Consider the following 16486-nt stretch of genomic DNA (forward strand, 5'->3'; position numbering starts at 1 on the left):
GTTTGAAGCAAAAAGTACGAGCGAAAAATAAAATAAGAAAACATAAACAAACCCAACTCCGCAGGGTGGCAGGCAACTCTGCTTTCTCCCAGAACAAGCAGGATGGTAGTCCTCACATATGGGTGAATAACAAGCTACAGGTTGCATCATACGAAATTTGCCAATGGCAAATTTGCCAATGGCAAATTTCGTCATACGAAATTTGCGTCATACGAAATTTGCCAATGGCAAATTTCGTATGACGCAACCTGTAGCTTGCTATTCACCCATATGTGAGGACTACCATCCTGCTTGTTCTGGGAGAAAGCAGAGTTGCCTGCCACCCTGCGGAGTTGGGTTTGTTTATGTTTTCTTATTTTATTTTTTGCTCGTACTTTTTGCTTCAAACGAGACTGAAGGGGGAACCCTAGTGGCTACAGGGATAGTGGCATGCTGGGCATGCTCAGTGTGCCAGTCAAAGTTCTAGAAACTTTGACAACAGTATTCCGTGCCAGGGCTCCATCTGATGATGTCACTCATATGTGAGGATTAACATCCTGCTGTCCTGGGAGAACACCTGTTACAGGTAAGCAACTCTGCTGTCATGTATGTTTGTCTTGACTAGATTATAAATTCCATGGAGCAGGGACTATCTCCTTTATATAATGCTATTTATGTCTAGTATTGCTTTATAAATGTTAAATAATAGTAGTATTGTTCTCCATATTTCAGACAAATACCTTTTTTAATAAAAGAGAGAGTTGAACATCATGTTTTGACTCAGAAGTGTCATGGTAGTGCCATAAAATATTGTATGGCTTTATATAATAGTCTTTAGGTTTGAAATTACATTTTAAAAATGTTACTAGCTGCTTCTGTTATTAACAGAATACACAAATCTGTTGTTTTCAAGGTAGTTTGTGAAATAAAAAGATGTTCAGTTTTAAAATATGATTGTTGCCAAAAAAGCAATGTTTCAAGAGTTCCACTATTAAGTATATATGCTCTTTGTTTTTCAATATTTAAAATTATATTACCTTCCTGATTTTCTAGGTCTCTTACTGCAGAATGGGGTAGATATGGCTTGCGATTCAATGTGATTCAACCAGGACCAATAAAAACTAAGGTACATTTCACATCTCCTCTATTGTACATAATACTGGCCAGTGAACATATTCTGTCATAAGAACATATGGGCATGTGTGAGAGAGACATGCTTAAAGGGATATGATGAAGCAAAGCAGAGCATTATTAAAGGTAAATATTTGTGTCTTAACTGTCGTTGCACAGGAATGCATACCTTTTACAACTTTAGTATAAATATAATGTGATGCTAAAAAAAAAAATACGTGAAAGCTTTGTGCAAAAACACTGAATCCAATACTTGTTATCAGAAGCTATGATAATGTGCTTTGAATCAGTTATTTTTTCTTTGTTCATGATTCTACTTAAACACTCATTTTTGAAAAGGTCAATAAGATTCCATATTGTCCATGCCAGACCAGTTCAGACAAATGTCCTGAGAAAGATGATGGAGAAAGAGAAAAAAAAGCTCAAAGATCTATAGGCATCTGGTGCTTTCTTCAACTCTTCAGTATTTCTCTGTCTCCAGCAGATGGTGCAGATATGTGAACTGTAGTTGCAACTATGTGTAGGCTGTTCCTGGAAAAGTTTTTAGGCCCAGGTAGAGCAGTGGTTCCCAAACCTGTCCTGGAGCACCCCCATCCAGTCTGGTGTTCAGGATATCCACATTGAAGATGTATGAGATAAAATTTGCATACCCTGCCTACATAGCATTCAAATTTTCTCATGCATCTTCATTGTGGTATCCCGAAAACCGGGCTGGCTGGTGGGTCCCCCAGGGCAGGTTTGGGAACTACTGCTGTAGAGCATAAGTTGCTCCGGGAAGTCTTTAGGCCTAGGTTCCCAGTGGAGCATAGGCCAAGTCTTGGGGGTGCTTTGGGTGATGGGACTGATTCTCCCTTCCCCCTTGGGAACTGACTCATTTGGGGTTTGTGTTCCAATGATGGGTCAACTGCTGGGTGATGCAGAGTTTCTGTTCCCTTGAAAGAGTCCGGCAGCAGGACCTCCTTACAGTGCACACTCCCTGTATTCTGAGAGGCAGTAACGTTTATTCCTAGTCTCCTATGGTGCTGTGCTGAATTTGGACTCATTCATGGGGATCTGAAATGATCACTGTTCCCTCTTCCTCCTTCTGCTGGCTTCCAATAAGGCTGTAAAAAGAGGGAGGCACAGTGCCACAGGTGTCGCTGGTGCGTCCGTTACGGTCCAGTGTCTTGTCGGACACTTTATGCGGTGCCTCATTCAGCTAAAAGCCCCCGCTTAGGCCTCCAGCTACCCAGTGGATCTCAACGTTGTCCTAGCGAGGCTAATGCGGCATCCATTCGAGCCTCTTAAGTCCTGTGACCTGAAGTTCCTCACCTGGAAAGTCATGTTTCTGGTGGCGATCACTTCTGCTTGCAGGGTCAGTGAGATCCAGGCCCTGGTTATGTATGCTCCCTACATGAAGTTCTTCCATGATCGTGTGGTACTGCGTACGCATCCCAAATTGTGGAAAGCAATTTGGGATGCGTATGCAGTGGTGACTGCTTTCAACATCAACCAGTTCATCATCCTTCCCACCTTCTTTGGATTATACAGCAGCCCATAGGCAGTCCTTTCAGCTCTTCATGTCGTTTGACCCCAGTAGACTGGGAGCAGTGGTGGGGAAGCAAACCTTGTTCAATTGGCTAGCGGATTGCATTGCCTTCTGCTACGAGCCGGCAGGCCTTCAGCTGGCAGGCAGGGTGAAAGCTCACTCTGTGCGGGCTATGCTGGTGTCAATAGCCTATCTGCGTGTGGTCCTTGTTGCTGAAATTTGTAGAGCCGCGACCTGGAGTTCTCTCCACACGTTCGCTGCTCACTACTGCTTTGATTGGGATAGTCATCAGGACAGCGCTTTTGGCCAGTCTGTCCTGAGCAATTTATTCCAGTCCTGAACCCAACTGTCTCTGTGGGACCAGACCACCCCCTGTTTTTTCCCCACAGCGTTGCAGTTGTGTTGTGCCCGTTGGCACCTTGTTTGGCTACTGTGGGTCTCTCTGATCGAATGGGGCATTCTGGTGCTCTGTAATTACCCACGTGTGAGGATTACCATCCTGCTTGTCGTAGGAGAAAGCACAGTTGCTTACCTGTAATAGGTGTTCTCCTAGGACAGCAGGATGTTAGTCCTCAGGAATCCCGTCTGCCTCCCCATGATGTTGGGGTCACCTTCGGTTTGTTGTGTTATTTTTCTCGCTCATATTTTTTGCTATATTACGAGACTGAAGGGGGACCACATGTGAGTACTAACATCTGCTGTCCTAGGAGAATACCTGTTACAGGTAAGCAACTGCGCTTTACTCCTGGTGCCCAGATCTCCCATTTCCATGTCCACTCTGAGCATGGCCTGTCTGCATGTCCTAGGCTCCAAGGCAAAGAACCTTAAGGTTGTACCATGGGTGCAGACTCACATGTGTCTCACTTACAGGCCGATACAGTAAAGCGCGGCCGCGATTACCCCTTTTCTAACCCGCTTTGTACCCGCAATTTGGCCGCGTAAGTCCAACCTGCGATTCACTATCCCTTTTAACCCATCCTTACTGCTTCTTTAAATCAACGGGTAACCCTTTCCGCCCGTGGCATGTATATGATATGTAAACACTCCGATTAGCTATTCCCTCCCCTACAGTAACGTGCGCCCCGACTATCGCCTTTTTAACCTGCAGTTTAGCTGTATCTTTAACCTGCTAAATTACCGCCTACCCTTACCCCTGTGTTAGAGGGTAGGCGGTAAAGTTTGCCCGTGAAATTTCACGAGCAAACTTTCCCCCAGCCCCTGCTCACCTGCCCTGGCCATGTCCATGGGTGCTGGTCTCCCGTACGGCCTGCGCTGACAGGGACAGGGATATTGACTCACAAATGTCCCTTCATTTTCTCTTTCAGCATTCCTTCTCCCGCTTCAGCAGCCCGGGGTGGATCGGGCGCTCTCCGCGAGGCGGCTTCCAGCAGCCCCCACCGGCGAAGATGCATGAACGCATGCCTGTACTTCCAATTTGGGCACTCAAGGCACCTTCGCTGGCTTGAGCACCCAAATGGGACGTACAGGCGGTGCGAACTCATCATGGCAAAAAAATTGCACAGGCAGGCAACTGGAAGATTGCCAGAGCGGCGGAGCCAGGGGGGGGGGGGTGTGGGCGGGGGGGGCGGGGCGACAGATCCCCTACCTTTCCTGTTCCTGCATGCGGGGCAGCTCCGGCTCGCCTGCCTCCCTCCGTTCCGCCGCTCACTGCCTCCCCAGCGCCATCTTGCAGCTTGTGACGTCACCCCTGACCCTTGAGCGCCCAAACGCCGGTGAAGGTGCATGAACGCACGTCCAATTTGGGCACTCAAGCAGCGAAGGCGCATGAGCGAACGCCGTGACCTCGGAGGTCCATCCGGGCGCTCAGGTCATGGCTCCGCCACTCTGGCAATCTTCCATTTGCCTGCCGGTGCAATTTTTTGGCATGATAAGCTCGCACCGCCTGTACGTCCCATTTGGGCGCTCAAGCCAGCGAAGGTGCCTTGAGCGCCCAAATTGGACGTGCGTTCATGCACCTTCGCCGGCGGGTCTGCTGGAAGCCGCTTTTGCCGCCGGCTGCCCCCGGAAGGCAGGGGAGCCGCAGTGGGCGCCTCGGGAGGAGGGGAGAGAGGACTGCGGCTGCTGGAAGCATGCAGTAAGTTTACTTTAGTTACAATTTCTATTTTCTTAATAACATGTCAAGTCGATTTTTGCCCTGCGCCTTGCTTCGGGAGGGGGGGAGAGAGGACTGGCAATCCCCGATGCCCGAGCGTAGGAGAACCATCCACTTCCTGGTACCTGTCATGTCAAATGTCATTTGACATGACAGGTACCAGCGCACCCATTTTACTGTATAGGCACTGTATAGCGCTCTATACAGTAAAATGGATTGCGCTTCATGGATGCTTCTTGGACGCGGCTTGCATTTGCATGCCATTTAAATACTGTATCGAGCGGTATGTGATCCGAACTGTGTGCGCGGCAAACGAGGGTGTGCCCGACACTACCGCACTCTTTCTACCGCGTCCTTACTATATCGGCCTGTTAATTTGTACTCCTGTTGAGGTGATATCCAGTAATCCAGTGTTTCAAGTGCTTAATGATGACTTTTATTGATTACCAGTCAATAAAACTAAATAATAAATAATGGAGACTACTTTCCCTGTCTTGGGAGGTTAGCAAGAGCCTAAGCAGGTGGCTTTTCATAGTTGTCGCCTGCAGAGAATGGCTTTGCAGTCTCCTTCATAATTATTTTGAACTATAGGTATCAGCTTTAATTTAGGAGGGGAAATATGATCCAGGTCAGCTGAACTAAGGACAGTATTCCTAGAGGAGAACCAGTGGATCCAGGTCTAAAGCGATGGCCAAAGCCACTCCAGAAATTTTGGCCTCTAGCTCAAGAGAAGGCAGACTTGGTGGCAGTCAGTGTAAATGCCATTAACTGATGTGAACAAGCTGAGGAAATCTAGTAGCCTTCAGGTACTTTGAATTGTGAGTCAAATTTCATCTGGGAAGCAGTTTTTCTACAGTACCTAGTTGTAGGGGTGGGAAGGGGTAAAATATTGTTTTGTTTTGTTTCATTTTTGGGGGGCTTTTTGCCCCATAAATTTCATTTCATGTAATGTTTAAGTAGATTCTTTTGTTTTAAAAACCCCAAACATTGAACCCCCCACCGAAAAAAGGAAAAAAAAAGAAAATGAGTCTCCCAGGGCCTCCTGTGCCCCCCACCTATTCCTCCCACCTGGAAAAATGCCAGAACCAGTATCTTCGCTGGCCCCCACTTACCTACTCTGGGGGGCATCCGCAAGCAGGGGCCTTGCATGAGACCTAGGCCAAGGTCGCTACAACTTCAGCAGCCTAAGCCTACGCAAGGCAGAGGCTTCAGGGCCAGCTGGTCCCGAAGCATTGGCGTTACATAGGCCTAAGATGTGGAAGATCAGTGCGACCTCTGCTTAGGCCCTATGTAAAACCAAAGCTTGGAAGCCTGGCCCAGGCCAATGCTGCAGCCTGACCCAGAGGCTGGGTCCTGATATCTGGGCCTCGACCTAGGCCAGGGTCCTGATCCAGGCTGGATGCCATGGTCCAGCCAAGAGGTCAGGTCCCAACACTGGGGGCCTTGACCTGGCACCCATGCCTAATGCTCACTCAGGCGTAGGCTATGTCCCCTTCGTTGGATTGTGGCCTATCCCTAGGTGAGGCCCAGGCTTAGGCCTAGACCTGACCGGTGACTTTTTTTTTTTTAAATAGGGTTTCAAAACACTTTGAGATTCCAACAAAATTTCATCAGAATTTAACTCATTCTGTTTTAAAAATGGTCTGAATCAAAATAGGAAATTTTGTCTCATTTCCTATTTTGTTTCTCCTGAATGCCCATCTCTACGTAGTTGCAACTCACATGGCCAACATCATCATCGTTTAGACAAATATTTTGCATTGACACTCTTTAGACCCTGAAGTGTGAGGACTGGCAGAAACAGCTCCAAGACAAGCAAGTTCTTCAGCCAAAAAGGGACAGCAAGGTTCCCTTTGGTTTGGCTATCCTTATAGATCCATGACCAGTATCTAGTCTTTTGCATGTGTTCCTGCCAGGAGCATGGACATTCCCTAGATTGAGTTCTGAAAGTACTCGTAGAAGTTCTCCTTCATCCTTTTCCCTGATCAGAGGATTCTTCTAGATTGTAAAAGAGAATGGAAGGGATCTTTTATGGTTTACAATCTTAGCTGTTCAGAGAACCAGACTATATAATGAGGATACTTAATGTTAGGGGTTACAGCCTTCAGTGGCATGAAAAAGAACAATTAGCAGATTAGAATTAAAGTTTGAAGCCTCTATGAGTCCAGTTTATGGCGGAGACAATTTTTCCCTTTGAGGGATCCTTTCCATCAATCTTTTTGTTCTGCCAGAGGAAACTGGGATGAAAGCACAATGGTTTCTGAGGTATTTATTTTAGGAGGAATCAAGGCGATAAGTGCTTTGGCCTGCACCAGCAAGAGTTTGTCAAGCCCACTCAATGAGGTTGTAGGTCTTCTCATAGGCAGGATCAGAACCTGTCTTTCCAGAGGATAATGGCAAGGCAGTGCCTTGTCTCTGTTGCATCCCTGCTCTGAGGACCTTAATATGGGTGTGCAGAAAGGGAAAGACTACATCTTAGATGCAAGAGTCCGAAGAGCTATAGTGGCTTCCTTCTGCCTGGTCTGGGTGGAGATTTGGTACTTCCCAATTGTTTGGACTTGTCTGGCATTAATGATAAAGAAGGTGAAATTTAAACTTAGCTATGAATTTCCTTTACTATAATCTTGTCAGAAAAGTCCAGATCTCACCAAGGGAAGCCATAACAATCAATTCAGTCTGGCGAGTTCAAAAAACTAGCAGTGAGTATGTTATTGTCCACTTTGAAGGTAGTTGAGCTAATCATGACCTTGGTATAGGGATAATATAATTCCTGGGTTAATGACCATGGATTGAAGTTTCTAAGCTGTATCAAATTTTGGTTGTGGTAGTGATTTGGAAACCAAAATAAACAATTTCCTAGCATGTAGCCAGATGGACCTAGGACCAATGGGTTTATGCTTCCCTGCCAGCAGATGGAGATTGAATCAGGTTTCAAAGCTGTCACCGTAGTTACACCCCTGCAGTGACCTCAGCCATCTCCAGCAGATGCGGACATGCTTTCCCTATGGGGATCACTGTACCTTTTGGAAGAAGAAATTCTGCTTTTAAATTGGAGAAAAGATTGAGCCCCAATCTCTTGCAGTGATACTTAAAGGTCCTTCCCCCAGTTGAGAATTCCTGAGGTGATTTTGAAGATCCCTCAGAGCTGGGTCTTGTTCCAGTAGCCGGTTCCTGGTGGTGGACTTTGCTCCTGAAGCAGCTGAAAGGCAGTGAGTGCAGGAAGTCGAGTGTGACAGTAACGGCCAAAGCCCTCTCCTCTACAGCCGGAGACCATCTCTGTACTCAGGTGGTAAGCGCTAAGCCCAGGTAAGTTTAAAAAAAAAAAAAAAAAAAAAGAGGATTTCCTCCCGATTCAGAGACATTGGAGGGATTTCGGTATGACTTCCTCTGGTCTCCTTGCTTGGTGTGCAGTACCGACGACTTTCCCGATCCTGTTGGGGTAAGGGGAAGTGGGCTTCTGAGTGGGTTGAGCGGCCCCCTTCCCCAATGGGCCAGAACCCGCTTTAGGCTTGATCGGCACACTGCGTGGTAGGCCGTGGAAGCACCATCTTGCGCATGTTTTTGTGCCTGAATTGCCCACCATAGAGCTTCGGTACGCACAGTGTGCGTCTGCTCTGCGCATAACGCTGTTCACAGGCTGTGTACATAGCGGCACACGTATACATACACGCACAACTTACAAGGTGCAGAATACAAGTAAAGCCGGGCGCACAGGCTGTGTGTGTGTCTCACTGCGGCCCATGTAGGCACACGAAATCTGTATGCATAAAATTTTAAGCGCAAGCCTTCTAAACATGTAGTTACCATTGACAATGACTGACAGCAAAGAAACATAAGTTCCTTTCTCTCTGCGCTGCTTGTCATATTAGGGCTGCACAGTCTGACCTGGATTCTTGCTTATATCAATACTGTGAGGAAGCCCAGGGAGAGTTGGCCTTCTCTGACTTTGCTAACCCGGCTTTTCCCATACAGAGGATAGGTCAGCCAGAGCCTTAACTGGAAGTACCCCAGATCTGGGTAACCCCGGGACTGGGTCATCCATGGGAGAGGGAAATTTAGTGGGCACCTATCCCAGTACCTCCTGGGCTAGGCATGGACCCAGTCGTCTTCTCTTGGGTGGAATTCTTTCAAGGCCTTCAAGCCTTCATACAGGCACAGTCTGCTACCTTACTTGCCCCTGTCAGGACCCACTGGATCCGGCAGTGAGAGAACATTTGCGTTCCCCTAAAGTGGATGTGTTGGTCTGTGCCATCTCTAAGCGAACAACTATCTCAGTGGAGGGAGGAGAGGCCTTAAAGGATGCACACAATAGGTGGATGGAGTCCATCCTTAAACAGGCCTTTGGTGCAATAGCAATGACCTTACAGACTGCTTCTTGTTGTGCTCTGGTAGTTTGTTTGTGCCTGCAACTCTCTCGGGAGGTGGATGACTCAGGGTGAATTCCAGAGCAGTTATGGAACCTGCCACCGCCTTTTTAGCTGATGTGGGCTCGGATCTAGTCCATACCTCGACCAGAGGAATGGCCTCTGGTGGCGGCCAGAAGACAGCTATGGCTGCGGAATTGGTCAGCAGATGCAACCTTCAAGGCAAATCTCACAAAGATGCCCTTTAAAGGATCACTCCTTTTCAGAAGCAAATTGGAAAAGCTGGCCAGTAAATGGGGCAAATCTCCAGTACCCCGGCTACCAGAAGATAAGAGAAAGCAGTTAGTTCCCCTCACCCATGAGAGGTCGATCCAGGGGCTCCCAATGCTTTTGCCCCTTCAGAAACGACATTTCAGAGGTCTCAGTCCTTTGGAAGGTCTCAGTCCTTTCGGAGTCGGCAGTCCAAGAGAGGGTCAGGTTTAGCTTCGTCCTGAACCCCCCAATGAAGTTTTGCTGATCCACCCTCAGAATGAGGAGATGGGGGGGGGGGGGTTCAACTGTCCCTCTTCTACCGACGGTGGGTCGAGATCACTTTTGGAAAAATGGGTACTGGAAGTCATACGAGAAGGTTATGTGCTGGAATTTTGCAGCACTCCTGGGACATATTCATGATATCTCCTTGCCACTACCAGCACAAGAAGCAGGCAGTGGAGACTACCCTATTCAAGATCCTCATGATGAGGGCTATAATCTTAGTACCTGCGCCCCAGGAAAATATGGGGCGTTATTCTATCTATTTCATCGTATCCAAGAAGGAAGGTTCCTTTCACCTCATCATGGCCCTCAAAAGCATCAACCGACATCTACGAGTGATTCATTTCTGCATGGAAACCCTACGCTCAATGATAATGGCCATATAATTGGAAGAGTTCTTAACCTCCCTGGACCTATCTAAGGCCTTCCTACATATTCTAATCCAGCAAGAATATCAATGGTTCCCTCGCTTTGTGGTACTAGGTCACCATTATCAGTTCCAGGCACTGCCCTTTCGCCTGGCCACCACCCCCAGGACATTTTCCAAGATTATGGTGGTCGTAGCAGCAGCGTTGAGAAAAGAGGGAATCCTGGTGCATCCATACTTGGATGACAGGTTGATCTGGGCAAAGTCCAGAGAAGAGTGTGAGTGACTAACAGGGTGACTTCCTTGCTTCAGGAACTTGGTTGGGTCATAAACCTGGACAAAAGCAGTCTCAAACCCTCCCAGTCCTTGGACTATCTGGGAGTCTGGTTCGACACCAAGCAGGGCAAGGTCTTCCTCTTGACCATGCAGATAAGGAAGTTGATGTCCCAAGTGCATCTGTTGATGGACACAATATGCCTGATGGTGTGGAGCTATTTTCAAGACCTCTGTTTGTTGGCGGCAACCCTGGAAGTAGTGCCGTGGGTAAGAGCACACATGCGACCAACGTTTCCCTGCTGTCATGTTGGAACCCACTGTCTCAAGACTATTTGATTTGCCTCCACTTACCGATGGAAGTATGCTCTCAGCTCCAGTGGTGGCTGCCAGAAGCTCATCTGGGCAGGGTTGTACACCTGTCCCCTCTAACTGGCTGGTTCTCATGACAGACGCAAGCTTTTGGGGCTGGGGAGCTCACTGTCGGGAACTGACGGCCCAGGGACGTTGGACCAAGGAAGAGGCCCTCTGGAACATAAACTGCCTTGAAGCCTGGGCAGTCCGATTGGCGTGTCTACAATTCAGCCACACACTCCAGGGTCAAGTGGTCCACGTAATGACAGACAACCCAACAACGGTAGCCTACATCAACTGCCAGGGTAGAATCGAAAGCCAGCAAGTGTTACAGGAGATAGAACTTCTTATGGAATGGGTGGAAATACATCTACAGATGATCCCAGCCTCCTACATCGCAAGAAAAGACAACATCAGAGTAGACTTTCTAAGCAAGGAGAGTCTGGATCCAGGAGAGTGGGCGTTGTCGGCCAAAGACTTTCAGCAGGTAGTAGATCGCTGGGGCATCCCATGCATCGACTTGCTGGCCACATCTCACAATGTGAAGGTTCCCCAATTCTTCAGTCGCAGAAGAGATCAGTTGACACTGGGGATCAATGCTCCAATCAGACCTGGCTGCAAGAGGAGCTGCTATACACCTTCCCTCCGTGGCCCCTCCTGGGCAGGGGCATTCGCAGAATCGAGCACCACAGTGTATTAGTCCTACTAGTAGCTCCAGATTGGCCCAGGCGTCCGTGTTATGTGGACATGTGGAGACTCATGGTGGAGACCCCCTGTGCCTCCCACTGCACGGGGACCTGCTAGAGCAGGGACCAGTCCTTCATGAGTATCTGACTCAATTCTGTCTTACGTTCTGGCCCTTGAGAGAGCTTACCTGATGAAGCGAGGATATTCGGCGGCAGTAATTGCCACCTTACTCCGCATGCAGAAATTCTCTATGTCCCTAGCGTATGTGCAGGTCTGGAGAGTATTTGAGGCCTGGTGTGAGGAACACAGCGTTTTCCCTCTGACGGTCAAAATCCCACTAATTCTGGAATTTTTGCAGGATGGCTTGAATAAAGATTTGACCCTTATCTTCTTGAAGGTCCAGGTAGCGGCTCTCTCCTGATTCAGAGGCGAGGTGAATGGAACTGCCTGTCTGCTCATCCGGACATAGTCTATTTTCTGAAAGGGGTGCAGCACCTCTGGCCACCCCTAAGGTGGCTGATTCCCTTGTGGAATCTTAATCTGGTATTGAAGTTTTTGGCAGGGCCCTCCTTTTGGCCACTGTGCAGTCTTTCCTTGCCGCCTATTAACCCTGAAAACAGTGCTCCTGATATCTATACGCTTGGCACATCACATCTTTGTACTACAGGCATTGTCATGTCAGGAACGGTTCCTCCGGATGACTCCAGGAGTGTTACATCTTCATACCGTTCCATCCTTCTTGCCCAAGGTAGTCTCGGAGTTTCATTTGAATCAGTCCATTTTGTTGCCATCCCTAGATAAACACAAGGACATGGAAGAATATCACCTCCTCTGTCATTTGAATGTCAGTAGGCTTTTGGTGCAGTATCTGAAAGTTTCTGAACCTGTCCGAAAGATGGACCACCTGTTTGTCCTTCATGGTGGAAGGAAGAAGGGAGACCACCTTCGTGGGCTACCATAGCTTGCTGGATTAAGGAGGTGGCCACAGGAGCCTATATGAGGCAGGAAAGCCATTACCTTCAAGTTAAAGTTTATTCCACTAGGGCTCAGGCAGTCTCATGGGTGAAGCTAGACTGCTGTCTCCCATCGACATCTGCTGAATAGTGACATGGTCCTTCTTGCACACCTTCTCCAGGTTCTATCGCCTGGATGTTTAGGCCTGTGAGGTTTGCAACCTTTGCAAGGGTGGTGTTAACTAGACTGCGGGCAGCCTCCCACCCTGATTGGGAGTAGCTTTTGGTACATCCCATTGGTCCTGAGTCCATCTGTCTACATGCTAGGAAATGGAGAAATTACTTACTTGATAATTTCATTTTCCTTAGTGTAGACAGATGGACTCAGCATCCCGCCCGCGTCGCCCAAGAACAGTGCCAAGGATTCGCCCATGGAGTGGATATCGATTCCAAGAGATTACAGGTAAGCTGTCATCCAGTCCCTAGATCAGGGTATCTATAATCTTAATTGGGTTCAGTGTTTATTTGGTTGAGTACAGTTGCGGTTATCCATTTTTATCAAGATTTTAATCAAGATTTTTCAATAGTATGTCCACAGTGGCTTTTGAAGAAAATACTGAAGGGCTGAGGTCACTGCAGGGGTGTATCTAGGGTGACGTCAGCTTTGAAACCTGATTCTGTCTCCATTTGCTGGCAGGGGTGCATAAAACCATTGGTCTTGAGTCCATGTGTCTACACTAAGGAAAATGAAATTATCAGGTAAGTAATTTTTCCTTTGCCTTCTGTTTTAGCTTTGATACAAGATATTGAAGAGTTGAAGGCAGTACTAGAACCCTATGGAAGTGTGAAGTCAGCTTCGAGCCTTTTTTCTCTGTCCCCATCTGCTGGTGGAGATTACATAACCTACTTGTTTGGACTCGTCTAGCAGCGCGAAAGGAAATGATTAGGTAAGTTTAAATTTCACCTTTTTTGAGTGTATGAAATGAAATACTAGGAAGTACTTCATTTTTCCTACATATTATTTAATGTTTTTTATTAGCATGCTCTAACTCCATCATTTCAAATGGAACAGACACTTAAAGGTGAATTTTAAAAGCTTGGTGCACACATCAACTGGAGGATGCATGCATATGTCAGGCTGGTGCACACCAATTGAATTTTAAAAGCCACCCAGATACGGGCACATCTCCCACTATGCGCACATCTCCAAACTTTTCAAAAGGGCTGGAGAGTAGGCATGGTCTGGATGTAGCCAAGTGAAGTGCACATAAATACTTACACGCCTGGGCATGCGCCCAGGTCCAGTGGCGCATAAGTTTACTTTGGCTATGGAAGAGGTGTAAGCTAAAAAAAAAAAAAGAAAATATTTATAAACTAACTATAACTGAGGTGATTTAAGGATCAAGGGTAATTGGGGTAATTGTGAAGGCTATCAAACTATAGAGGGATTTGGAGGACCTAGCTGTTAACTGGGTGAACTGTTTGATGAATTGGTGAAGCTGGCAATGGTGTGGGCATGCAACCCTTTTAAAATCCACCGACTTACACGGTAGAAGCAGGATTTGCGCGCCCACTTAAAAGTGGGCAAAGGTGTGCGCAGACAGGTTATTATATAATGTGTGCATATGCGCGTGTAAGTTAGAAAATGGCCACGTGTCTGGGTGCACGCGAATACGCCTGTGCAATTAAAATGATTGTCATTAAAAACAACTGTACTGTAATTCAAAACAAACAGCATGATGAAGCTAAGACTACAGTACACAAATGTTATTTGTCAAATTTGATTGCATAAGGTAAGGCAGGTACAGTATAGTATGAGTCATATTATCTTTACCTTGCGTTAATTTTTAGGGTGCTTTTAGTCGCCTTGATCCAACAGGTGTATTTGAGAAGATAATGATTGAGAGAATTCCCTGTGGTCGTCTAGGGACTGTTGAAGAACTAGCAAATCTTGCTACTTACATCTGTAGTGACTATGCAAGCTGGGTTTCTGGAGCAGTAAGTTTACTATGTATTCTTTTTTTAACTATTAAAACTACTGTATGATTATTATAAGAGATTATAAAGGTGGCTATGGTTGGTATTTTTTATGGGCCTGATTTCCCAAAATTTAGCACTTAAGAAATTTCTGGCAAACAGATATTGACCAATTGTTGACAAATAAAAATAATCACATGCCATTACAGTCTGGCAGCTTTTGGATTTCAAAGGGGCATGGGATAAACACTGTGTTACCCTAAAAGGCTAGAGGATGGGAATAAATAAAAAAGCTTAACCGGCACGGAGCGGCATGGGGATAACCGGCACGGAGCGGCATGGGGATAACCAGCACGGAGCGGCAGTTACTACCTTGGGAAGCTTGCTGGGCAGACTAGATGGACCATTTTGGTCTTTTTCTGCCATCATTACTATGTTACTATGTTAAATAGCTTTTGTCTCATGATTTATAAAACTAGCAGATTTCTTTCTTGTGACGATAAGAGACCTGTATATGTTTTCAAAGACTTAGTTAGGATCTTTGCATGTAATATAATGCAGGTAGAACAGTTTAATCTACATATGTGGAATAGAGACATTTTGGGGGAGTAGTTGGAAGCTTTTCACTGACATTTAAGTTTAAAAATGTACATAGACAGGTCGCTAACACACGTGTTTTAGGCCATCATTCAACACAGTTTTAAATGTACCTGCATACTTTTAGCAGCATAACTTTATTATAATTTTTCATTTTTATGAATTGCAAGATACTGCAAGGCACTCAATGTGGTGTACAATACCTAATAAATGCAACATGTATAACCAGCCAGTCTTCAGCGACAATGAACACTGGTACCTTATGTTTGAAAATCAGCTGGGTTGGTATTGGCTGAAAAGTACGCATGAACTTTTGAAATTGGGAATCCTATTAAAAATTTATTGAAAAAAAAAATACCATCCGTGACATTGCGGATGGGATAGAAGGTAAGGTTTGTCTTTTTGCGGACGACACTAAGATCTGCAACATAGTGGACACGCCGGAAGGAGTGGAGAGAATGAGACGGGATTTAAGGAAACTGGAAGAGTGGTTGAAGATATGGCAGCTGAGATTCAATGCCAAGAAGTACAAAGTCATGCATATGGGGAGTGGAAATCCGAATGAACTGTATTCGATGGGGGAGGGAAGGCTGATCTGCACGGAGCAGGAGAGAGACCTTGGGGTTATAGTGTCTAATGATATGAAGTGTGCGAAACAATGCGACAAGGGGATAGCAAAAGCCAGAAGAATGCTGGGCTGCATAGAGAGAGGCATATCGAGTAAGAAAAGGGAAGTGATTATCCTCTTGTACAGGTCCTTGGTGAGACCTCACCTGGAGTACTGTGTTCAGTTCTGGAGACCGTATCTTCAAAGAGACAGAGACAAGATTGAGGCGGTACAGAGAAGGGCGACCAGAAAGGTGGAGGGTCTTCATCGGATGTCATACGAGGAAAGATTGAAGAATCTAAATATGTACACCCTGGAGGAAAGGAGGAGCAGGGGTGATATGATTCAGACTTTCAGACACTTGAAAAACTTTAACGATCCAAAGACAACGACAAACCTTTTCCGTCGGAAAAAAATCAGCAGAACCAGAGGTCACGAGCTGAGGCTCCAAGGAGGAAGACTAAGAACCAATGTCAGGAAGTATTTCTTCACGGAGAGAGTGGTGGATGCCTGGAATGCCCTTCCGGAGGAAGTGGTGAAGTCCAAAACTGTGAAGCATTTCAAAGGGGCGTGGGATAAACACTGTGGATCCATCAGGTCTAGAGGACGCGTATAAAGAGTAGGCAGCAAAACACTGCACGGAGTGGCAGTAGCCACAGAGGCATTCATGGAGCGGGATGCCAGTGGCCAGTGGTTGGTGTTCCACCTTCACGGAGCGGAAGGATGGAGGGCTGCCATCTCCCAATTAAAAAAAAGAAAAAAAACAAACAAAAAAACAAAACAAAACAGGGATGGGTTTATGGGCTATAGGTATTACCAATTATTAGGCTTATTCAATTACCAAGGCTTATAGGCTTATTCAATTACCAAGGCTTTTCAATATTTGATGATGGTTAATGTGACTTTCAAGTCATACTTCACTTTCAATGCATATCCAGCATGGCTCCCTGCTTCAACGGCAGGGGAGAAGAAAAACTAATACTTCACGCATATCCAGCATTGCTCTCTGCTTCAACAGCAGA

General features: G+C 46.5%; 1 protein-coding gene across 1 annotated transcript in view; it reads left to right on the forward strand.

Annotated features, from left to right (window-relative positions):
• Window positions 1-16486, forward strand: part of DECR1 (2,4-dienoyl-CoA reductase 1) — an 81358-nt gene that overhangs the window by 56615 nt on the left and 8257 nt on the right. The window contains exons 7-8 of the mRNA XM_029591630.1: window positions 1033-1105; window positions 14135-14281. Of these exons, the coding sequence (XP_029447490.1) occupies window positions 1033-1105; window positions 14135-14281 (220 nt within the window). The remainder of the gene's footprint in view (window positions 1-1032; window positions 1106-14134; window positions 14282-16486) is intronic.

Source organism: Rhinatrema bivittatum, chromosome 2 (genome assembly GCF_901001135.1).
Source record: "Rhinatrema bivittatum chromosome 2, aRhiBiv1.1, whole genome shotgun sequence".
Taxonomy (NCBI): domain Eukaryota; kingdom Metazoa; phylum Chordata; class Amphibia; order Gymnophiona; family Rhinatrematidae; genus Rhinatrema; species Rhinatrema bivittatum.